This window comes from Hemicordylus capensis, chromosome 2 (genome assembly GCF_027244095.1).
Source record: "Hemicordylus capensis ecotype Gifberg chromosome 2, rHemCap1.1.pri, whole genome shotgun sequence".
In the NCBI taxonomy this organism is placed as follows: domain Eukaryota; kingdom Metazoa; phylum Chordata; class Lepidosauria; order Squamata; family Cordylidae; genus Hemicordylus; species Hemicordylus capensis.
In genome coordinates this window covers 271,899,542-271,923,644 of record NC_069658.1, presented here as the reverse complement: position 1 = coordinate 271,923,644, position 24,103 = coordinate 271,899,542, and the positions used below count along the sequence as shown (strand labels likewise).

Genomic DNA, 24,103 nt, shown 5'->3' with positions numbered 1-24,103 from the left:
ACTGAACCTCCATGTGCAGAGGCAGTATGCATATGACATTTCTTTAGACTGAGTCAGTCTAGCCCACTGTTGTCTATTCTGGCTGTGGCAGAGGTCTTTCCTAGCCCTGCTCCTGAAGTGCCTTTCACTAGAGATAGTGCCGGAGGCTATTTGAATGCAAAGCATATGGTGTGCCACTGAGAAACGGTCAGGAGGCTGCCCTGATGTGGATTCCATTACTCTCTGTGTATTCTTGGGCCAGCTTGGAAACCCGTGGCTGAAATGGCCACTGCATTGGTAGCGGAAACGAGTGGCAATTGTCCTAGATGTTTGCCCTGCCTTTCTGTCACCACCGTCTACAAATGAGAGCTGTCTTATGCAGAACAAAAAGATTAGGGTTGATAGTGTACGTTTGACCAGCTTTTCAAGAGCAATGTTTTCGGACACAGGGATCTTGAGCCAGGCAGGGTGTTACTTTTTTTACAATACCTATACTATGAAAGATTTATTGAGCATTAATCAGCGCTGTACTGTGCGGTACTGCAACAGAGAAGATGACCTTAGTCCAAAGGGGTTTTAATCTAGGTTAGCCTTGAAATCCCTACGTGTTCCCCTTTAGCAAATTAGATCAATGAATACCTTTTTATCCGTGACAATCAACGCGCTTTGTTGCATTTTTCCAAAGGTAATCTCTTTTACTGAGGCACCCAGTGCCCCCTCCTCTCATCATGTGGCTGGACAGCCTAAGGAGAGTGCAGTGTGCTTCCTGGTTAAATTATACTGACAAACAGCTTTCAGTTTCTTACAGCACAACCCTATGCACCTTTGCTATGATGAAAATCTCACTCTATTCAGTGGCGCTCACTCTCAGGTAAGTGTGCACAGGAATGCTTTAAACTTGTGATGAGCACAGCTTCTGTGAAGACCTCCTTGGCTTTGCCCCATAAAGAATGCCTCTGCTCAGTACCCAATCCTTTACAAGAGGGGAATTTGACTTTTTATTTCGGTGGCATCTTTCAGTGTCCCTCAACAGATTGCATAGCTTTCTAGGAAATATTTTCTGTTACTCTCAAGTAACATTTAGCTCCAACGGTGATAAATCAACAGTCCTAGATTTACACATACACCTTGATTTTTTTTTAAACTTTGCTTTAAAATCCTTTGCAGAAGAAAATGACATTTCCCCCCTAGGTAGTGTGTTGTAGCAAGGAAAAGGAGAAGGATACTGAAGGCAATTAATAGCTAGGAGCACATCCGTTACAATACAGCATGACTGGATCATGTATTCCCGTCTGCATAAAAAGCAAAATGCCCAGTGGCATTTGAAACTAAGAAGATTGCGAATGCCATTAAGCATTTAGCAAAGACTAAATGTTCTGTGATCAGAACGACCTTGCATGGAAAAGAACTGCTCTTTTAGACATGTAGGCAGATATGGGTTCAGGCTTGCTGAATTATGATAGTGCAGAGCCTGGGAAATCTTTTCCTCATCTGCATCTTTATCCTAGACTATATAAGGAATAAAAACCAGGTTTCCTTGAAGCTGCCTACAGAACAATATGGATTTATTGAAGCAGAATCCTAGCTCTCACTTAAGTCAGTGGCAATACTGCCATTGATTCCGATGCAGTCAGGATCTCACAGCTGCAAAGTTGGCCAGCAGTTTGAGAGTCTACAAAGGAGCCTTTTCGGTTTCAAGAGGTGCTACTCCAGCATTTTCTGCCACGCAGGTCTGGAAAAGGATCACTCCTGTATTTTTTAGCACCAAGTCCTCGACTCTGTTACACCTGGGAAGGTGATATTTCACATGGGCTATAATTGCAGAAACTCAAACTAAATGCAGACACTTCAGTCACAATAGGAGAGATCAGGCAACAGTGCCTACCTCATCACAAAGAGCAGCAGCTGGTCTAGTATTTTAACTATGTGTATCCCAGTCCTGGCACTTTACAGTTTCACAACACAGGAGACATTTCCTAAATATTGGGAGACTGGCTCAGCCTCTCAGATATGTACACAGATATTACAGATTCCAATGCCACTGGAATGTCCTTGCAGTTATGCTGAACATACCACGCTGCCTTACACTTCTGGCCATTAGTCCATCTGCTCCATTATCTACTCTGACTGGTAGTGGCTCTCCAGGTTTGGAAACAGGGACTTGCTTTAAAAAAAAAAAAATTCTCTAGTTTGCAATGACAAGTTTTTGCAACACTGCATTGGCAGAGACAGAGATATTCTTCCCATTCCTTATTGCTCAAGTGTGGGGATCATAGATCTTATTCCTGGACTTTAAGAACTACAGAAGAACGGGAGTGCTAATTATATCTCCAGTCCAATGGCATGGGGCATGATGAATTCCAATAATAATAATGACACACCATCAGTGTACATAGCACTTCACATCACTGTAAATCGGGATAGCTCATCCCTTGCTTTTTCTGCATCACACTATTAAGTCAAATCCAACCCAGTCCTATGAGGCATGAGATCAGCTGTCCTTCATCAGTAAATACTGGGCAATTGTACAAGCAAGCATCCTGAATTTGCTAGAGTGATCACTACACCCAATTGCATAATTCCCTCATGCTGATGGATTGCTAACTGCATCTCTATAACTCAACAGCAAATTTGGACATAAAGGCCTTACTGTATGCAAGAGCCAGATAGGGCAGAGACCCAAATAGTTCTGCCCTCAATTGAAATAGGTGTGTGTGTGTCTAAAATGTCCACTGGTTCTGAGCAGGGGAGAAGAAAGTAACAGGGCTCAGTTCTTCCCTCCATTCCCCCACTCAGAGTCAGGGGAGGATTTAAAAAGCTGGACACGAGTTGAAGAATCCAAAATGTTCTCCTGACCTTAGGCACAGGGCAGTTTTCAAACAGTGGCTGCCATACAAAGCAAGGCAATACCAGCACAACAAGAGAAGCAGCCCAGCAGCGCTTCCCAACTAAATGTGCCGATGCCCTGCAGAAGGGCCAGTTTTTACAGCCTTCCCTTCTCCAGAAAGTGCTCTGTGCCACCAAGATGATGTCTCCCAGGGCTGCACAGAGCTGTTGGCCTGCACCTCTCACTGCCCCAATGCTTCCTTGCTCTGTATGTCAGCTAGTCATTGTTATACCTTCTCCAAGTACAGAGGAAACATACCTCTGAAGACTTTTGAAGATATTCTGGAGACTAACAACATGGAAGCTCTTCCAAAAGACTCAACCCATTTTTATCCTCACAACGACCTTGTGGGGTAGGTTAAGCATGGGTGGCTCCATGCCACTCAGTGAGGAGATATGAACCAGAGTCCTCCCTGGTATCTAAACCTCTATACCACTTTAATGGTTGTCTCTGCTGCTAATAGCTACTGTGATGTCTGATCACGTTTATCTCCCTAACAATCATTGAGAGCACCAATGGCATCACTTGGAACAAAATCATATGTTTTGCATGTACAAGTCCCAGGGGCGTAGCAAGGTTGGAGGGGGCCCAGAGACAAGATTTTAAAATGGGCCCCTCACTTATACACACAAACACACTTCACAGTATATCGTGCACTCGCATTCACATCCCCATTATGAATACGGTGAATATCTAGTTCACACTGAATCTAGTTTCTTTACTCTCTGCTACTGCCGATCTCCAAGAGACTCAACATAATCCATAGGGAGTGCAACACGGGCAGGCGGGGAGTCATGTGACGTGCCTCTGGGGGGCTCCTTGAGGCAGTGGGGCCCCGAGACAACTGTCTCCCCTTGCCTAATGATAGTTACACCCCTGACAAGTCCAGGTTTAATCCCGGATATCTACAGGTAAATAGATCTCAGGTAGCAGAACTTGGGCATTAGTTTATCATTATGGGTAGGTTTACCATATTTGTCTCACAGCCTTCTTTCCAGGAATTTAGGGTGGTGGACTGATAATGGTAATGAAATAATGATTTTTAAAAATCACATCTTATCCTAACAACAGCCCTGGAAGGTTAACTAGGCTGAGAGACAATGACTGGTCCAAAGTCATTCAAGACAGAGCAGGAATTTGAACACAGGTATCTCAAAATCCAGGTTTGACATTTGGTCTGCTGGGAAAACCTACCTTTACCTGTGAGCCACTGCTGCCACCCTATAGGGAGGTCAGTACTGTGCACAACTGGATCATTGTATTATGTTCTATGATTTTGTTTTTTTAAAAACCAAACAGATTACAATGTCAATGTGTTGTATGAGAAGTCTCCTAAAGAACTCCTGTGGAAGAAATGAAAAAAAGGGAAAGGAGGAAAAAATACAAGAGTGCTAGCTCTTTGCTAGATTTCTATGGAATATAGAGATATGCTACATATAAGCCTCAGGGGAGAAAAAATTCTTATTACTTTCCATGTATATCTGACTTTCAGTTTGAAATAGCAAAAAACCACAAAACCCTCCTCTCTACAACAAGGTGGGCCCTAAATCAGGATTCATTATTCTGTCCTATCCTGCACACAATATTAAAATGCTAAAATTGAAGGGGAGGGTAATTTTGTCACACACGCATAAACACACACACACCCCACATACATACACACACAGCTCCAATTATCTTTTCCCCCACAAGATGTTTCTTCTGTCCATGACTGCTCACACTTCAGCAATCTTGCCAGCAAGCTTCAAATAATATTTTTTTTTTCAAAAAAGAAAAAGAAAAGAAAAATCCTCTTCCAAAGCCACAGTCATGAACACAACAGCTTGAACAGGCCTAGTGCCTAAGGGGGGGGGGGTTAGAGGTTCCTCTATGTAAAGAATGACACTTAAAACTTGCCAGCATTTGCAGGCGTGTGGATTTTTTTTATTTTGGGGGGGGAGGGGGGGAAAAACCCCTTGGGGTATAAACTCCATTTGCCTGGCTGAGCGTTCCAAGCTTCCCCTCTCAGCCCACCAAATGTTCACCTCTCCCTTTCCTTTGTTGCGGGGGCGGGCGGGTGGGGGGGGGAGCGAGGAAGAGAAGGAAGCTCGTCCCAGGTGCGTCCTCGGGGAAGGAAGGGAGATGCGCCTGGAGAGGCAGGGGCTGGGAAGCAGGGAACCTTCAGGCAGCTGCGTTGCCCTTTTCCCTGCACTCCTCTCTCCAAACGTCTGAGCAACCAGTTTGCTGCTAGAAACATGTTAATTGCCAACGGAGCTCATTAAGGCATGCACATGCAAAACACAGCAAGGGAGATTAAATGGACAAAAGCGCAATAATGAACTGTCAACAATCGAGCCCATCTACAAGACCAGGAGCACTCAAGAATGAGGCATTTAGAGGCAACAAAGGATTGTCTGGGACAGGAAGAAAGGACGACCTAGACTTTTGTTGAGTCAACACAATTGATTACAAATGAGAGATTAACAGGATAGCTTCAGAGTTTTTCTGAAGGAGGCAGAAGAGAAAAGTCCAATTAAGTCCACCGAATGTTAACTACATCGCTTTCCACAGCCAGCCCTGGAGAAATTCTCATTAAACCATCCCTGGCGATCCCCCTTTTTGGAAAGTAATTTGTCTCCCTGATGGAGCAGAGAAAGGGAGAGAAAGAAGCGCGAGTTCTTGGCACAATGAGCTTAGGAGACACACTGCAAAGAGCCAAAGGGGGAGTTAATGAGCATCTGACAAGCCGCTTGGATCTAGGCCTAGCAGAACAGTGATGAAAAGATGGAATTGGCCAACAACTATTCTTTAGATCAAACATAAAAAGGCCAATCTGAAACAGGCCTGCTCAAAGCTGGTGGAGGAAAGAAAAGAAAGGCCCCTGCTGCGGGGATGGAGTGGAGCCCTCAACTGCCCCTATCGGGATGAGAGATGCATTGGCATGTCCCACCCACCCCCACCCGCCCCATTGCTGAACAGCGCATCCTTAAGCTCTGCTCCTCTATCTTGAGCAATACATCGCAAAGCTTCCCAATTAGGGGATGAATAGGGATTTGTGGACCCACTACATTTGGGGGAGAGATAATAAAATTCATACACTGTGGGTTAAAACCACTTCTAAGTGTTGGAGATTAGGATGAGGCCTTCAGGAGGGGCGAGATTTCCCCATCTTTTACGACTGCTGGGCTCTTCTTGAGCATCAGGGACTGGCTAGCTGGTTGGCCCTGTCATATCGAGTCCTTCAGGGCCGGAAAAACTCAGCGGTGCTGGCAGCCCAAACCCAGCAGACCTATGGATTTGAAGCTCTACTGGTTGTCGTCATCTGTGGGAGGACTGACGGAATGCTGGGCCCTTGGTGGTGGGAAGCCAGCTCTGCCGAATCCTCCTCTAATACTTCATAACAATCCTCAAGATTTATATTGAACTTTCTGAGTGCTGGAAGAGCCCTCCTTTGCCCTTACAGTAACTGGAGGCATCTCTGAGTTGGGAGAGTGTTGGTGATTGTAGGAGCAAGAGGTCTTCCACAAGACTGGCTTAGTGGGAGACTCTTCCTGCACCTCTATCAATGTGCCAAAAGGACTGCTCTAGCAGGTGTGGAAGGCATTGAGGACTGGCTGAGTTCTCCTTTAAAGCATTCACTTTTGAACTGGGCAGGAGATTATAAGCACAGTAGCACGCACACACACATACACACACACACAGAGTGTGTTGTGGTTAATTGGAGTTGAATGGAATTGTAACACGAGCCCCTGTTAAACAAAGTGACTGTGCTCATTCACACAAGGTATGGTGAAGGCACAGACAGCACAACACAGGATTTTGCACACTGTTCCAGTCAATATGCAGAGTTCCCAAGTGATGTTGGAGAATGGGTACAAGACAGTATTAATGTCAGCTAGCATGAGTATAGACTGTCCAGTTTAATATAGCTGTTCTCTTCTGTAGACAGTGTACTAAATGTACAGCATTTATGCAGCAGCTATGCATACTAACAGAGCAATGCATCAAACATCAGTGATCAATTTACATTATCTGGCTTCTGTTGGCAATAATGCATGGGTGGCCAACGTGCAAACTCAATTACTTACACTTGTGTGTGCGTCTGTGTGCATGCACACACACACACAGACACACACAGACACACACAGAGCAATTAAGGTGCTGCAGTTTCTTTATAATCAGTGGGTAGGGCCTGTTCTAGACAGCTTGATGATGACTATGTGTGGGTGTACTCCCAAACAAGGTCTCTCGGGGTCTCTAGGCTCTTCACAGTCTCTGTGGAGCATACAAGGTCTGTGCCAGGCAAGTGAATGGTGGCTGGGCCTAGGGGATGCTTCCAAACCTCATCAATTTCATATGCTGCTCTTTCTTATCAATGCACCCCCACATAAGGAAGGCTGGTATTTACCACATCAGGGAGCTTGTTTGTTCTCAATCTTTCCCACTGAAGTGATAAACACCATCTGTCACCAGGTATGGGGGGGGGAGGGGAGCACTTTCTTAAAAAGAGAGAAAAAGCAAACAAACCACAATCTGAAACCAACAAGGTACAATAATCCCCCAATCACATGACCACGGGCAAGTTCACTCATTCGCTGATCAAGGTATCCAGTGTAATTGGTGGGGTATCAGGTGTGCACACCCCCTAAGTCTGGCAGCAGCCTCTGAACATTCCCCAAATGCATGCATGGGGTCTGCCATAAGTGTGCACCAGCCTGGAATGTCTCCCGTGTAAAAAGCATCAGGCAGGTCAGGGGAAAAAATAAACTTTTATAGGAAAATATCAGTAAGACAGCACTGAAGAAAGGAGGCAGAGCTAATGGAAGGTGACAAATCTCTAGCCACTCAATCAGTGGAAAAAATACCTCCTTACTTTTTATATGGAGACTAATTCATTCCTGAATAAACACGCAAGATTTGTCACTTTAGCTTCATGGCAGAATACTTCATGTATAATAATTGCATCACATTACAGCATCCTTTGTTAGGGAACCTCCATGATGCCACCTCCCTTGCTTCCTTGAAAATTCTCCTTAAAAGCTGTCTTTTCTGTGAAGCATGAAAGCCACCCCATACCAGAGTATACTGGGTTGTATCCAAAGAAAATAAGTCATGACTAAGTCCCATTGAAATTAAAGGGACTTAAATGAATCAAAAAGAACTTGTTTCCTTGGTTTCAATGGTGCTTAGGTGTGACCTTTTTGGATTCAACCCACAGGAACAAAGCTTAAGTATGTGTTGTGTACATGAAAAAAATCACACATTCTTCCCTCGTTTATCCCTGCTTCCACTTCCCTCCCCTTCCTCTATGCCTCCCTTGTGTCTCAACCTTTAGACTGTGAGCCCCTTGGGGCAGGGACCTCTAATCTTATTCTTTGTAAAGCACAATGCACATGGATGGCACTTATTAAGCACATGTTCCCTCTTTTATTGTGACTATAGCAGAAATGCGTATTATTAAAATTTCAGCTGCATAACTGAAGACATTGCTGAGATCTTAATCCTGCACTTACACAAGGACATGGTGCTGGTGCATCTGGAGTCTGTATTCCAGACTCGGGTTGTGCTAGCACAAAGATCTTTGTGCTAGCAGTACGAGGTGTGCAACCTGTGGTATGTCTCATGTTATGTAGGGAACCTTTGCTCAAGAGCACAATCCAGAAGATTCCCATGATTTAGTGGAGCTCTGTAGTCTTCTTGCACTAGCACAACTGTGTCTGCCATGCAAACACAGTGTTAATCAGGATGCTGGTCAGTGTTACCATCCAATTCCCCTTGAAGAATGCTCAGTGGTTGATTAAAATCAAATCAAATCTCAGACATTAAATGGTTCTGTGTATTTCTTTCATTACACAAACCTTAATTTTATCTGTTCCATTCTTGCATGGAAGACAATGCTGGAAAATGAAGCTGGAATGCTGGTAACACATCCCTGAATGTATCCCTGAATGCTCATCATTGTGGGGTCGGTTCCTGTAGAGTGGAGAGGAGGGGTACTGCAAAAAACAGTTCTAAAAAACACATATTGCATGGTTACATATGTATTGCATAAGCAAGGGCATAAGAGCAATTCATTGTGTCTGTGCATGGGTTTTTTTTGCATGCATGCACACCCATCTCCCAAAGATAACACAAAATAGGTCACATGTATTATCCCAGGCCTTTTGGAGAGGCTGGCATGGAATAAAAACACAGGCAGTATTGCTCTAGAACAAAACAAAAAGAAAAATGAACAAAAACACATCAGAAGCCACTCAGCTACATCTATGACACTGGGCTAGTCACACAACCATTTCGGAGGGTGGGAGGTGGGGGAAGGCTGCAAAATCTTACCTCCCCGCTCCCACGACCCTTCAAATGTTGCTGGGAGCGCAGACCACATTCCCAGATGAGCAGTGTGCGCCAGGCAATGTAGAACTCCAGAGGCTGGTCCAATGCATCCTGGCCTCCGGGTATCCTACAATGCACCATGCACGGAGCGTGGTGCGCTGGCGGATTCCCGTCAGAAGGGCACTCTAGGTGCCTGTCTCTGTGTCTCCTCGGGCTGTTTGCAGCCTGAGAAGGAACATGATCCCAGCAGTGGGTTAAGGGAGCTCTCGCTATGAGCCAGGCTTAAAAGTAAGGTTTGGCTGGGCTGGGATACGTGCCGGGATACGTGTGGATCCTGGTGCTCCACATGAGCAACCTGGCCTAAGCTACTCATGAGAAGAGCCTCCCTGCCTTTTTTTGAATCAGACCCATTGGGCAACATTCAGACTAATATGTTAGTCATTATTGAGTCCTGTTAAAATTAGTGGCATTTTAGTCATGACTGCCTAGTCTCATTTATTGCAATGGTCTGGATGTTTCCTATTGGTCTATCTGGTAGGAGTTTTCCAAGGCCTCAGACAGGGGCCTTTACCTTCTCAGGTACTGGAGAACCTTTTAAAAGGAGATCTCAAGGACTGAACCTCAGACCTCACACATATAAAGCATGTGCTCTGCCACTTGAGTTATGGCACCTCCAGGTAGAAATGGCACCTCACAGGCAAAAAGTGCTATCTACCTATCAGGGGCATAGCAAGGTTGGAGCGGGCCTGGAGATGAGATTTTAAAATGGGCCCCTCACTGCTGATTAACAAAGGAGACTTTCAATCATGCAATGCGATCTTATGTATGTTTTCTCATAAATCCTAACAAATTCAGTACAGTTTGCTTCCAGGTAAGTGTGTAGAGAATTGCAGCCTCCGGCAGCAAATCTAACAACATTTAGCTGGAAGTACATTTCACTGAAACCTAAAGGACTTTTTAATTTTTTGTCATGAAACAAGCCACTTATAGGACCTTTTTTAAAAATGGTTTTTTAATTTTAAAAATATTAAAAACCAACAATTTGTCCAATCCACTTCAATTTAAATATACACATTCCTTGCACATCTCTCGGCTCAAAACCAAAGCCCTATGCCCAGTCATTCCAGGTGATCTAAAGGCTGGGGCTGAAATGGGGTTGTTGTTTTTTATGAAGGCAAAGGGCAGATTCTTCCATATCCGGGAGGAACTACTTTTTTTTTTTTTTAAGGGTTTTTAAATTTTTTATAAAAAAATTTAAACCAGCAAATTCCTCAATCTCTGAATTAAATATTCAGAGTCATTTCAATCTGCCCTACACCCACCCAATCTTATATTAAAGCTCTATAGCAAGCAATCCCTTAATATCCAAGAGGAGAATAACCACAAAACGGAAATCACCTCCATTACTAAGCCTGAGGAGTCAAAAGCTGGGCAGAGTTGTGGTGGGCAAGGGCAGCCAGTGCTGGCCACCCTGCCTCCCTCCTTCCTTCCTTGCTGCCTGCCTACTGGCACTAGAGTTCCGGCTTCAGTGAGGCCTGCATGGAGGCCTCTCTGGAAGCCCTGCCCACCCACCGAACAGCTGAGAGGCAGACACTGAAGGGACTGCAGCCACTGGCAGGCTGCTTCACTTCCCTGGCCAGAGCAGGAGGGCTAGCAGGATTGGGGACCAGCAGGCAAGGCAAGGGGGACTGGCTAAGGGGCCGGGGGGGGGCAGGCCCTATGGGCCTAGAGACATTTGTCTCCCCTTGCCCAATAGAACTTACATGCCTGCTACCTGTCTGTCTAGTTAGGACACAAGCTGTCCCTCCATCTCTTACACTGGGTGGTTCAACCTTCACTGAGAAGGATCTTTTGCAGGGCTGCAATGTGCCTCTGTGTGCACCAGAGAGATGTACTGCACCACAGAGGCCCCTGGCCCTCCCACCACTTCACAAGCATTCTGCTTGCAGTTATAAAGCAGAGAGATGTGTGGCTTTTAAAGGCCAACAGGTCCAGGAAGAGCACCCAAGACCTTTCTGTCTCATATTCCTCAAAAGCCTCATGAACTGCCAAGGCGACTCTTTTTCCGCTTCCTTCCCCACTTGCTTTGGCAGTTGCCAAGCAGTTCTGCAGAAATAGAAGCTTCTGGTTTAGAACCAGCCTCGTCCTTCTGATTCATCTGTTAACAAACTGGGATGTCACCAGCCTGGATCGTGCCACGGCTGAGACGAATCCAGCATGAGGAGAAAGAGGAGGCTGCTGATTGCAGGCAAAAAAGCACAATTGTACCCAAGCAATAATTTGGCAATCAAAGGCTTGGGGGTGGGGATGGGGGAGAGGAAACGTCTGGAAAACAGAACAGTGTAGGTCAGTTCTGGCTCTTCAGACACATTCTAAATGCAGTTCATAGACGACACAGAGGAACAGTGACAGACTTCACTTCATTCAGGCACCAAACCAGTTTTGAGAGATTAGCTCTCTCACAGCTCTGTTATTATGGGTTTTTTCCCCCCCAGGGAAGCACAAAGGCTAGCTGATCTCCTGTTTCCTTGGACTTATCATTGTTATTAAATGATTAAGAATATACAATACCTCTTAAGGCTCTCTATTATTAAGTGGCATACAGTTTCAGGTTGATGTCTGGCAAAACCACAAGTGTAGGATATAGCTGTGCAGCCAGGTAGCTGCAGTTTTATTTTTTAAACCCTGATTATAGAGGGCACGTGAGAGGACATTATTGGTGTAAGCTGCCTAGAGCCATTTGAGTTAGGCGGTATAGAAATACAATATATAAAATAAATTAGGGACATGCAAGTATGGAGGTTTGGAATCTTTTAAAAAAGTGCCTGGTTATATTTGGCAGAGACATACTAACTGTAAGGTTCATTTAGAGATTGGTTAAGCAGAATGATGATTAATTCATAGGATTTTTTTAAAAAATAGTCCTTCTTGGCACTGCTACTTATATAAGCAACTGGTGGGCCTTTAAAGACAGCCTACCTCCCAGACACACCTTTGATGGTCATTTTAACAAGTACTCAGTGGTTTTTACCCCCATTCCACTGGATATAACACGATTTAGTCACAGAAGGGGGTTGCTAAAGCAAGAAAATAAATTTGCTTATGCAGTTATGGCTCTTTTGTACATGGACTTCATTTCTGGAGCAAATACATGTCCGTCATTACATTGGATGGGCAGAATGTCTACCCTTCAGGAACACCCGGGCACAGAATGAGTTTCTGAGGACTTCATGTACAGACACATGCCACACCCACATGATGGAGACTAGTTCAACAAGGATCAGGGATGTTGGATGAGTTTAGACTTCTTCACAGCATTGACTCCAACTGTAGCACTTTGTGTTTCTCTGTAGGACTGAATAGGTTTCACTTCCATGGGAGAAAATCAAGGGTGGGGGAGTCCAAGAATAGACAGATAACCTCTTTTTGTATATGTGTATTTGTGCGCATTTCCCACAGATTTTTTGATCTGCAAAGTCATTTTATAAGTATTTTAGTTGGGTGCCCCATGTACTTCATGCTGAGATTCACACAAATGGTAAATTGCAAGGAGGTAGATGGTAACACATCAGTGAGATTTGTCCTCATATTATCCTGGATTCTCCACAAAGCTCAATGCAGCAAGGATGCCAGAGATGGGAGTGTGGGTGACAGGAGCATTTCCCATTGGTTGCTAGATATTCACATTCTGGAAGCATTGTGGCCTTCACTAACTTTCTATGACTTGCAGCTTGTCTTCAGGGCCAATTGGACTAGAAAATGCTCTGTAGAACACTCAGTTCAGAAACTTCTGCTTATTCAAACATGTGATTGACCCAGCTTCCTTGAAAGATAGTGTTCAGCAGTGTCTGTTTCAGATTTTTCAAACAAAAAAGTTCTGAAGCACTTTCTGCTTCCTTAGCACACTGCAATAGGCTGCCTTTGAATAGCAGAAATTTCTTTATGATCTTCTAGCATTATTATTTGTCCTTATGAGAAAGGTATATGAATAATGACTGCAGTCCAGCACAGAATAATGACTGTTTGCAACCATTAATTGCAATGCATTTACCCATTGTTTTGGATTGTGGACGTATCTCTCTATACATCTTTGTGACTGGGTATCATCACAACCCTGTAAAAACGGATTATTTTGTCTCTGGCTGACATTCTGACTAAATTATTAGAGTACAATTGAAATCTAGTAGTGTCCTTTAGAGTAACTCTTGAGTAGTATTAATGGAGTAACTTGTTCTGGCCGTCAGTCAGTGAATGCTCTTAGGGAAGGATACACATGAAAAGTCATCCAGCCTTTTCTCATTGCTAGTTTCAGTGCTATATTTTTCAAGCAAGTTGCTCTTTTAGAAACCACCCTCCAATTTAATACTGTTAGTAAACCTGTAAAATAATTATTCTTAAAAAGCCCTTACCTGGAAAGAATTCTATACTGTTTTACGGGAAGTTGCTTTTACCTATTATGAGACCTTGGATCAAGTAGGTTATACATCCAAAACAGCTGAACAATATAGAAGCAACCATGGCTTTAATGGTTAAACACAATGGTTTAACACAAACAAATGGAAATCATTTTGTATGCTAGTTATATGTTGCTGAAAAGTAAATAAACCACGATAGTGATTTCAAATAAACAGCTCAAGAACACATCATAAATTCAAGCCTGCCTCTCCAAAGTCACTTTATATTTAGATGAACTATGTTTGGCAATGATCTTCACTATTTTTTAAGCAGGGGCCACTTTGGCAAAAAAAAAAAAAAAAGGAAAAGAAAAGAAAAGAAATAAGAAGAACCCTGCTGGATCAGGCCCTAGGCCTATCTAGTCCAGCATCTTGTTTCACACTGTGGCCGACTGAGAAGCCCACAGGCAAGAGGGGAGGGCATGCCTTCTCTTGCTGTTACTCCCCTGCAGCTGGTATTTAGAGGCATCTTGCTTCTGAGGCCGGAAGTGGCTTATAGCCACCAGACGAGTAGCCATTGATAGACCTGCCCTCCATGAATTTGTCAAAGCCCCTTTTTAGAGCCATCCAAGCTAGTGGCCATCATCACATCCCATGGTAAAGAATTCCATAGATTATGTGCTGTGTGAAAAGGCATTTCCTTTTGTTGGTCCTAAATTTCCTGGCCTTCAGTTTCATGGGATGAGCCCTGATTCTAGTGTTCTGAGAGACGGGTGCGTTGGGAGGCCAGTGGCAGCCTGGGTACAGCTTGCCGCTGCAGCCCCACTAGCCATGCCCCATATGTCATGTCACTATCTGACATCAGATTCAGGGAGTGTGGTTTTCTCACAAACGTCAGATTCAGGGGGCATGGTTTTCTTGCAAATGGGGCCACGCACCCCGTTTGCGAGCAAACCATGTCCAACGTCTGACATTGGGGGCATGACTGGGGCGCGAGGAGCAGCCCCTGAAGTGTGGTGGCCATGTTATTCGGACCCATTCGGACTATGGTGGCTCCACCAGGGGTGAGAGAGGAAGAAAAATTTCTCTCTGTCCACTCTCTCTACTCCATGCATAATTTTATACACCTCTACTATGTCTCTCTGTGGTTGCCTTTTTTCCAAACTCAAAAGCCCTAGATGCTGTAGCCTGCTTCATACAGAAGGTGCTCCAGGCCCATGGTTATCTTGGTTGCCTCTTCTGCTCCTTTTCCAGATCTACAATGTCCTTCTTAAGATATGGTAACCAGAACTGTACGTAGTACTCCAAATGTGGCCGCACCATAGATTTGTATAAAGGCATTACAATATTAGAATTTTTATTTTCAGTCTCCTTACTAATGTTCCCTAGCATAGTATTTGCCTTTTTTTTTTACAGCTGCCACACACTGAATCAACACCTGCAATGGGCTGCCCAACACAACCCCAAGAACTTTCTCCTGATCATAGGCAGCTCAGATCCCAACAATGTATATGTGAAATTTGGGTTGGCTTTTTGCCCCATATGCATCACCTTACACTTGCTTACATTGAACCACATTTGACATTGTCACCCACTCCCCAAGTTCGGAGAGATTCTTTTGGAGCTCCTCACAATCTGTTATGGATTTCACCACTCTAAATAGTTGAGTGTCATCTGCAAATTTGGCCATTTCACTGCTTATCCCAACTTCTAGATCATTTATTAGCAAGTTAAAGAGCACTGCTCCCAGTACAGATCCCTGGGGGATTCCACTTCCCTCCATTGTAAAAACTGTCAATTTATTCCTACCCTCTGTTTCCTGCTCTTTAACCACATATGGACCTGTCCCCTTATGTAATGACTCTTAAGTTTACCCAAGAGCCATTGGTGGGGAACTTCATCAAAAGCTTTTTGGAAGTCCAAGTATACTATGTCAACCAGATCACCTTTATCCACATGCTTGGTGACAAAGCACCCCCAAAAGTTAGTGAGGCAAGATTTTCCCTTTCAGAAGCCACGCTGGTTCTTTTTCAGCAAGGCCTATTCTATGTGTTTACCAATTTTGTCCTTAAGTATGCTTTCCATCAATCTGCATGTCAATTAACTTTTAACCAAAGTTAAGCCAACCAGCCTGTAATTTCCCAGATCCCCCCTGGATCCCTTCTTGAAAATTGGAGTTACATTAGCTGCTTTCCAGTCCTCCGATACAGGGCCCGATTGTAGGGACAAGTTATATATTTTTGCTTGGAGATCAGCAATTTCATATCTGAGTTCCTTCAGAACTCTTGGGTGGATGCCATTTGGCCCTGGTGGTTTGTTAATTTTTAGTTTTTCAAGGAAGTTTAGAACATCCTTTCTCATCACCTCAAACTGGCCCAGTTCTTCAACGGGTATATGGTCAGTATCTTCTGCCGTGAAAACAGAAGCAAAGAACTCATTTAGCTTCTCTGCAATCTTCTTATCCTCCTTAATAATCCCTTTCATGCCTTCATCATCTAAGGGTCCAACTGCCTCCCAGGTAGTTTTCCTGCTTCTGATGTATTTAAAGAAGTTTTTGTTATTGCTCTTGACACCTCTAGTTATATGCTTCTCAAGATCTCTTTTTGTTTCTTTTTGCATGGTGGTGCAGCGGGGAAGCAGCTTGCTTAGGGAGCAAGAAGCTGTTAGTTCGAATCCCCATTGGTGTGCTTCCCTGATTGTGCCTAGTAAACATATATTTGTCGTCATCAGGCAGCAGTGATATAGGAAGATGAGGGAGGCTGATGCGCACTTCAGTGACAATGGCAAAAGCATAATCTCACATTGCGTGGGAGAAAGGCAGTGGTAAACCACTCCTGTATTCTACTAAGAAAACCACATGGCTCTGTGGTTGCCAGGAGTCAACAGTGACTCGACAGCACAATCTTTATTGTCTCCTTGCAAATTTCTTTTGCCAGAGTTTATGTTCCTTTCCAGGGTCAGATTTAGGCATAAGCTATGTAAGCTACAACTTAGGGCCTCATATTATGAGGTGCCTCTGAATAAAAAAAAAGGGGACTAAATTTCAAGTTTTACAAAACTGGTTGGAAAATAAAGAAGCAAGTTAAAAAGATTCTAAAACAAACATGATTGTTCTGATAAGACAAAAATATACTTATATGGCTACACAATTATTTATCGTACTTAATTTCTGAAGAGATAACTGTTAAAATATATCAAAATTTTATTAGACCAGGGCTTGGTTTAGACCAAAGTTCCCCCATCACGATTAGAGACAGTGTTTGCCTCTTCAGACTATCACTGCTGTTAAGTGTGAGCAGCATGGCAAGCGGGGTGGGTGATGCACCAGGATGGGCCTTCTGACCAGTTTTATAAGGTTATGGGGCCATTTAAGCTTGACATAGCTTAGGGAGGGCCTCAGGATGTCTTAATCTGGCCCTGTTCCTTTCTATTCTGTTCATTTGGGTAGGACTTCCATTTTCTGAAGGAAATCTTCTTCCCTTTTATAGCTTCCCTGACTCTACTTGTTAGCCATGCAGGCATCCTCCTGAATTTGGTGGTATCTTTTCTCCTTTTTGGTATACATTCCAATGGAGCTTCTAGTATTGTGGTTTTAAATAAGTTCCATGCTTTCTTGAGTGATTTGATTCTCTTGGCTTTCCCTTTCAGCTTCCTTTTTACCAGTTCTCTAATTTTTGATAAGTTTCTTGATATGAAGTCTAGCACTTGTGTGTTGGACTTCCTTGGCAATGCTCCACTCGCATATAACCTTCAATGTGAGAGCCATTTCCCACTTTGCTGACCTCTGTACAGTCCTGTGCTTTTCTCAGGGTTGAGAAGGCTCTTTTATTTATTTAACTTACATACCGCCTGACTCCAAAGGCTCTAGGCAGTTCACAAGAACACACACAATAAAAACAAAACAAAGCCAACTATTAAAACAGCAATTAAAAAATTTAAAACATTCAAAGATTACAGCAATTAAAAGTTTTTAAACAGCAATTAAAAATTTAACACATTCAGAGATTACCAAAAGCCTGGCTAAAAAAAAAAGTGTCTTAAGGGCTATTCTGAAGGCTGGTAAAGATGTTAAACCACGAATGTATATATGGAGAGCATCCCACAGTCCAGGAGTGACTATAGAGAAGGCTTGCTCCCAAGTCACCGCCAGACAAAATGGCAGTATACAGATATGGAGCTCTCTCGATGATTTTAATGTGCAGTGGGGATCATTCAGAAGAAGGTGCCTCCCAGGTAACATCTTTAATAGAGATGGAGCCCTCTCTAAAGAGCTCTCTGGGAAAAGCACTGGAAAGCACCCCACCCACACCTTCTAAGATGGTGCAGAGGCTCAAGAGGGCTTCATTTCCTTTAAGGAAGCCTGTAATGGTGGAAATGGTCATCTTCACATGGTGCCAGGGGGAATGTGCAGAGTATTCAACTTCAGCTGAAACTTTACACAGGCCCAATAAATTAGTCAGGGAGCTGCACTTATGTGTTGATTCAGGTTGCCACTGGCCCCAGCACCTTACCATGAAATACACTGATCTACAGAATGTGTAATATTAAGGGGTTCCTTCCTAGCAACACAAGGTAGAGGAAAGTCCTGTTTCTGAAAGTACACTTTTTATTTGTGCAGTTCGCATTGCCCTTAGTATATTAGTTCGCATTGCCCTTAGTGACTCCCTGCTCATATATTAGTTCGCATTGCCCTTAGTGACTCCCTGCTCATCCCAAAGGCAGGTCATTTCACTGTTTGAGAATTACAGAATGAACGAAACTGAGCACTAGCAAGTGCATTATCAGTAGTCCTTTACTTCTCATTTTGCCTTGAAGCAAAATGATTTATAATATTAACACGCTTTAGAAAAAGGATAAGTAATTTTTCGACAGATACACGTGGATCCTGAATGCCTAGCTGAGGCGCTTTCGAAAAATGTCCACTTCAATTGCTGCAGTGTCTCCATCCTCCTACATGCACTGGTGTTCACAAATCCCAAGCTGCAGATCGGCTCTTCATACTTTCTATTAATTCAACTGCATGGCAAAGAACCAAATTGCGATCTTACAGAAGAAAACATTACCAACTTGTCTTCATGACAGAACACTGAGTAGGTATAAAAATTGCGATGGTCTCTATGCCAGGTTTTGTTTTGTTTTGCTTTTAAAAAAAAATCCTCCCTGCATCTAAGATGAAAGCCTAATTTGATATTTTTGTAGTTATATAACAGTAATATTTTGTGACATTTTGTATTGTGACACTATAGATGAAATTGTCATCGGACTGACACCCTTTACTGTTTATTCCTTAATTACAACTGTTAACAACACTGCAGAGAAGCGTGCTAATCTGCCATCACATATTATGAAAACAACGTTATTGTTACAAACACCAACACCCACTCAACAGGATAGTTCTAAGATGGCAGTTTCTGTTAAAAAAAAAATTAGAAAACCTGATTAGTTTAATGGACACTTCAGCAGCAAAGGGAAAAAAAAGTTGACAGCAAACTTCTAGCAGTCTTCTTTTAAATGAAAACATTTATGAAATGGCAGTTTAGTAGGAATGTGTGCATTTTTAATGTGATTGACATTTAGCTACCCAGGAGCACAATAGTGAGCAGTACAGACTCCCTGACATTGTGGAAGGTAGGTTAGGTTTACACATCCCACCCCTTCAAGTCTTTTTATGAGAAACACGTGGTGATAGTGTGTCTGCTCCCTCTGCTGGCTATTCATCATGCTACTTATTTCTTCGGAACATTTACTCCTTTCTCTTGCTCTCATCACTCCTCCAGAGAGTTTTGTGAGTCTGGCTGCCACTCTCCCACTATTACCTTCTAGTCGTCTGATGCCTCTTTTCTCAGCCAATGAATGAATGGAAACTGCCCACCTGACAAAAGGAAAATCAGTCTCAACTGAAGCAGTGTGGGACAAGCCAATGACATCAGTGGGAAATAAAAGACAATCATACTTCACTAGAGTGACAGTAAAAACTACTCACATGGTAGATAGCTTTAGCTCTACACTCATCCTCCTTTGTGGAACATATGTTCACAATCCAAATATTCAGGAGTGTTTGGGTATCTCTGGATGTTCAGAGGGAGATTGTTCCTTATTTTGAGATATGATACAATTACATCTTGTTAATTACAATAATGGGATACCCTCCATTTTTTTCATGGAAGAGTGATAGGACCTCAGGTGATAAGAGCCAAGCCACATGCTTTCAAGATTCAAATGAGAGCTAATGGGTAGCGGTTAGAACCCTTGACACAGACCAAGGAAATCTGGGTTCAAATCTCTATCTGGCCACAAAGGTTATTGGTTGACTTTGGAGAAGTCACTATCTCTTAGCCTAATTAACCTCACAGGGTTGTTTTGAATATAAAAGGTGAGGAAAAGTTAAATTATCCAACCAAAAATGTATAGCCCCGTTCTAGTTTTAGGGAACAATCAACCTTCATTATAGTGGCTAATTATAGCTTTTGAATCAGTTTTGAGTTCTGTTTATAAAAGCTGCAGAAAGCTTAAATGCTCCAGGTATTATTTACCTGGAAGGACTTCTGCCTGAACTGAGTCTTCCAGAACTCTGCACAAAGGAGTGGAAATTAATATGGATTCACAGATTTATGATTTTCAGGCATTAATCTGACATTTTCAAATGACTGGTGTCCCGGGAATGTATAGTGTGCTAAATGCCATTACCAGAGGACTGTATGACTCCACCTACATGACCATATTTGGTCATGTACCATCTACATGACCCATGATATGGGTCATATCATACATGTAGCCAGCCAGCTCTTTAAATCCTACTGCAGGTAACAATAATTGAAATATAATTCAATTAAAGACAAATTAAAACCCAAGAAATCCTGATTATTCTATCCTAGTAACTTTCGAGAATATTTCTATAGCCAAATTCCATTGTTGTTATCATTAAACCATAAGGCAACAAATAGTGGTAATTACACAATAGTGCATAAGAGCACATCTCTAAAACTAAAGATGCTCACCTCTCACTGGTGGCAAAAGAACAGCAGCTCATACTCAAATAAGAGGGCTTAATTCCTAGTGGTGTCATACCATTGCTGGCATTAACTTCTCTATAGGAATGTGTCCCCAGCCAGTGCATCAGATTATCACCTGTGGTACAATGGTGAAGTTTCCTATGTTATGTTGGCCAGAATTATACATCCCTGTCCTGATTCATAAGTGTATGTAGCTTATGAAGCAAAACACACCATTGCTGCTATTCCCCTTGAGCTGTGATTTATATTTGGCCATACATAAGATCTTAGTTTGATGGTGTAAATCTCTATTAAGCCTCTAGTCTAACACGAAACCTAAATCCAGTCTTTCCCTTGCATCTCAGCTCTGAGAACCTCCACACCTCCCACCTGCTACCACTTGCGATTTCTAAGATGCTCACTTGACAATACAGAAATCCACATTCTTAACCGTAAAGTGTAAAATGTGAATATAGGTCTTTAATTATATCCTACTGCTCAGAATTGCAGAACAAAGCTGACAAAAAAGTCTTTTTGTATTAATTTCAAGATATGACAAATAATAAAAGGTGCTTGTTCAGATATTTTATTTTGACAAATATGCCCACATAAAATGTTGCCTCAGAAAGGCTTCTGTTGTACATGTTAGTGGAGAGTTGATCCCAAGAACAAAGTTTATAACTTGCTTCAATGCAGCAAAATTCTAGGGTTAAATCCCTGTAATACCAACTAGATGCAAACGGAAATATTGTAAGAGAGCGGAGCAATATTGAGTCACAGAGCATGTGTCCATAGACCAAATGTGATGGGTCATTGGGAAGGAAGAAGCATAGTCAGAAGGAATATGCAATATCTACTTCAGCCCAAAATATTCAGGGTCCTGTTGAGCCCCACAGACATTAGTTAAGCTCAACACCCCTCCCAACGTGGAGTAGACCATAGGTTCTAAACCTTGGGTCCCCAGACGTTATTGGACTTCAACTCCCATAACCTCCAACCAAAGGCCATTGGGGCTGGGGATTATGGGAGCTGAAGTCCAATAACATCTGGGGACCCAAGGTTGAAAATCCCTGGTGTAGACTATATGCCCTCCTATGAAGCAAATCAAATTGAGTACTATTTCCACTTTTATTGGGAAAAGACACTCCTCTTCTTGCGAAAGTGAAGAATGAGTAACAGATTACACTTTTACTCATTTTGACTTTGAAACTGAATTAACTGAGCTTTCATATTGCAACGTGCCATCCATGTTTGTTGTGAAAATAACTTTCATGAAGCTATTGCCTGTTAGGAAGGACTCTTCCATGTAGGATGGATATGCTTTACACAACACAAACTTGAAATAATGACCCAAATGTTTGAAAGTCTGAGCAGATCCCTTCTATGAATCTGGTCTGATTTTTGTTTCCTATTCACCTTGGCAATGATCCTTTTGAGGGATTTTTGTTCTGCTTTGTTAGCTTGATCTTCTTTATACCAACAGGGGCTTGTGTTCTTCCTAAAAAAAATGGCTCCCACTTGGGAATGGATTCTTCTACTTTTGCCCAGTAACGAGTCTGGAAAAGATACAACACAATATGCAATTTAACTTTGCTTTACAATGTAATCTACTCTGTTTACTAACCCATCACAAAACAATCCAAACATACAATGTGTTATTAAAGCTTGTTTTATGTGTGAAGTAATTTAGAAAAGGCCAAACTACTTTGGTACTAAATCTCAAATCCCTCAATTATACAACATAATGGAAGCTGGAGGGATTTCGATGCCTAGAGTAAATTTGCAATGATTGGATGTGCCCTCTTGTGGTGAATAATGTATTAGAATGGTAATCCTTGAACTTTATAATTGTTTCACTGAGTTATCCAGGAGTTATATTCCTCTGAACCACAAAATCATTCCCAGGATTATTATCATTAAAATCCTTGCCTAAGACCATTTTAATTATTTTGGGGCTGGAAATGCTTTGGCATTTACAAAAATACAATAATGAACTGTATTTATTCATTTAAAGGATTTTGAAGTCATGGAGCTTGAATTGCTTCAGGGTAGATTCTACATATAACAAACCCAGAACAATTTCCAATTTCACAGTAATGGCATCATGGCCTAGAGTAAAATCATATGTCTGAGGTCCACAAATGTTAGCTGACATCAGTAGCCTCTTAAAATATGTGGCTGCAGAAAGAGGCAGAATTTTGTTTCTAATGTCATAATGGACTATGGAGGCCCTCTGACTACCTCCAAAGTGCTTTAAAAAGAGTCAGGAAGGATCCCTCGCTCCCTTCCCCAGCTCCAAATTCAGAAGGAGTACTGCAGCTCATCCAAATACCAATCTGCTTCCAAGATGCTTGGAGCACCTCCCAAGTGAAGTAGGACAGGGATGAGCCCTTAACCCAAGCTTTGTGTTGGGACTAGAGGCAGAGGATCATCTCCACGGTCACACTATGCTTTGGAGGAACTCTGGGCACTCTGAAAGTACAGAACAGTGGGCCCAAGGAGACAATGCTGAAACTGATCCTTTATAACAAATGGATTTTCTAGAATCTATGCTTTCTTTTAAAAACTGTCACTTAAGATTGCTGAGGAAAACCCCCAGACATGAAACAAGTGAGTCTAAAAAAGAAGAACTTATCTCTATCAGTTTGGGATTCCATAATCAGAAATAATGCACAGCATATTGAAAACTGAAAATGTGGCATAAAATAAATCGAATGTAATATTTAACTTAAAATAAATATTAGATGTTTCTGTGCCTTTTGAGGCATTCATGATAACACTTACACTAAGAAAGGGTCTTTAAAAAAAGAAAGATATCCTGCAAAGCACTAGGTCCAAGCAATGAGAATATTTATATACCACTTTTCAACAAAGGTTCCCAAAGCAGTTTACATAGATATAAATAAATACATGCAGATGGCCCCCTGTCCCCAAAGGGCTCACAATTTAAAAAGAAACATAATGCGGATACCAGCAACAGCCACTGGAGGGATGCTGTGCTGGGGATAGATAGGGCCAGTTGCACTCCCCCTGCTAAACACAGAGAATCATCACCACTTTTAAAAAGGTGCCTCTTTGCTCAGTGAGCAGGGGAGCAATGATGGCATTGTAATGAATATTGTCCTTTAACAACATTAAGGAGAAGAAACGCTTGTGTGAAAGCAAACGAAAAGGCAGGAGTTTGCTTGTAGGCTTACCTCAAGATTAACAGTATCAGGGTGCAGAAGCAAGTGCTCTCTTGACTGTAGTTTTTCCCCTGCTGCTTCTATAGCCTGTAACACATGAAGCAACTTTTTAAAATGCCAGTGCCTGCAGAATTTACCCATGTGAACTGATATTGGTGTTTAGCAACTTGAAAGCTAAAATGTTTCTCTAGTCATACAGTAATTCACAAGTGTAATTACAAATGATACTTTACAGTGCAGGCAAAATGAGTAAGGTCTCTATCTCAAATGGCTTACAATATCTAGATTATACTCCACTTGGGCATCTAAAGTATGTGTAGCTTTGTTTGCTAACCTTTGTTACTTTCACTTTCCCCA

At 42.5% G+C, this 24,103-nt stretch overlaps 1 protein-coding gene across 12 annotated transcripts in view; it reads right to left on the bottom strand.

Moving 5' to 3' along the window:
* Positions 1-8,680: 8,680 nt before the first annotated feature.
* The window catches only part of C2H3orf14 (chromosome 2 C3orf14 homolog), a 50,309-nt gene continuing 34,886 nt past the window's right edge, over positions 8,681-24,103 (bottom strand). For 4 of the 12 annotated variants that reach the window (XM_053301641.1, XM_053301643.1, XM_053301642.1 and 1 more), the window contains exons 4-6: positions 23,759-23,833; positions 21,978-22,117; positions 19,105-19,441 (exon numbers count right to left, since the gene is read on the bottom strand). In XM_053301641.1, coding sequence (XP_053157616.1) covers positions 19,147-19,441; positions 21,978-22,117; positions 23,759-23,833 — 510 coding nt within the window. In that variant the 3' untranslated portion in view covers positions 19,105-19,146. Of the gene's footprint in view, positions 8,819-17,483; positions 18,586-18,607; positions 18,981-19,104; positions 19,442-19,552; positions 19,663-20,678; positions 20,698-21,977; positions 22,118-23,758; positions 23,834-24,103 lie in introns of those variants that run through there. The other 8 variants (XM_053301646.1, XM_053301650.1, XM_053301647.1 and 5 more) reach the window with 8 other exon arrangements.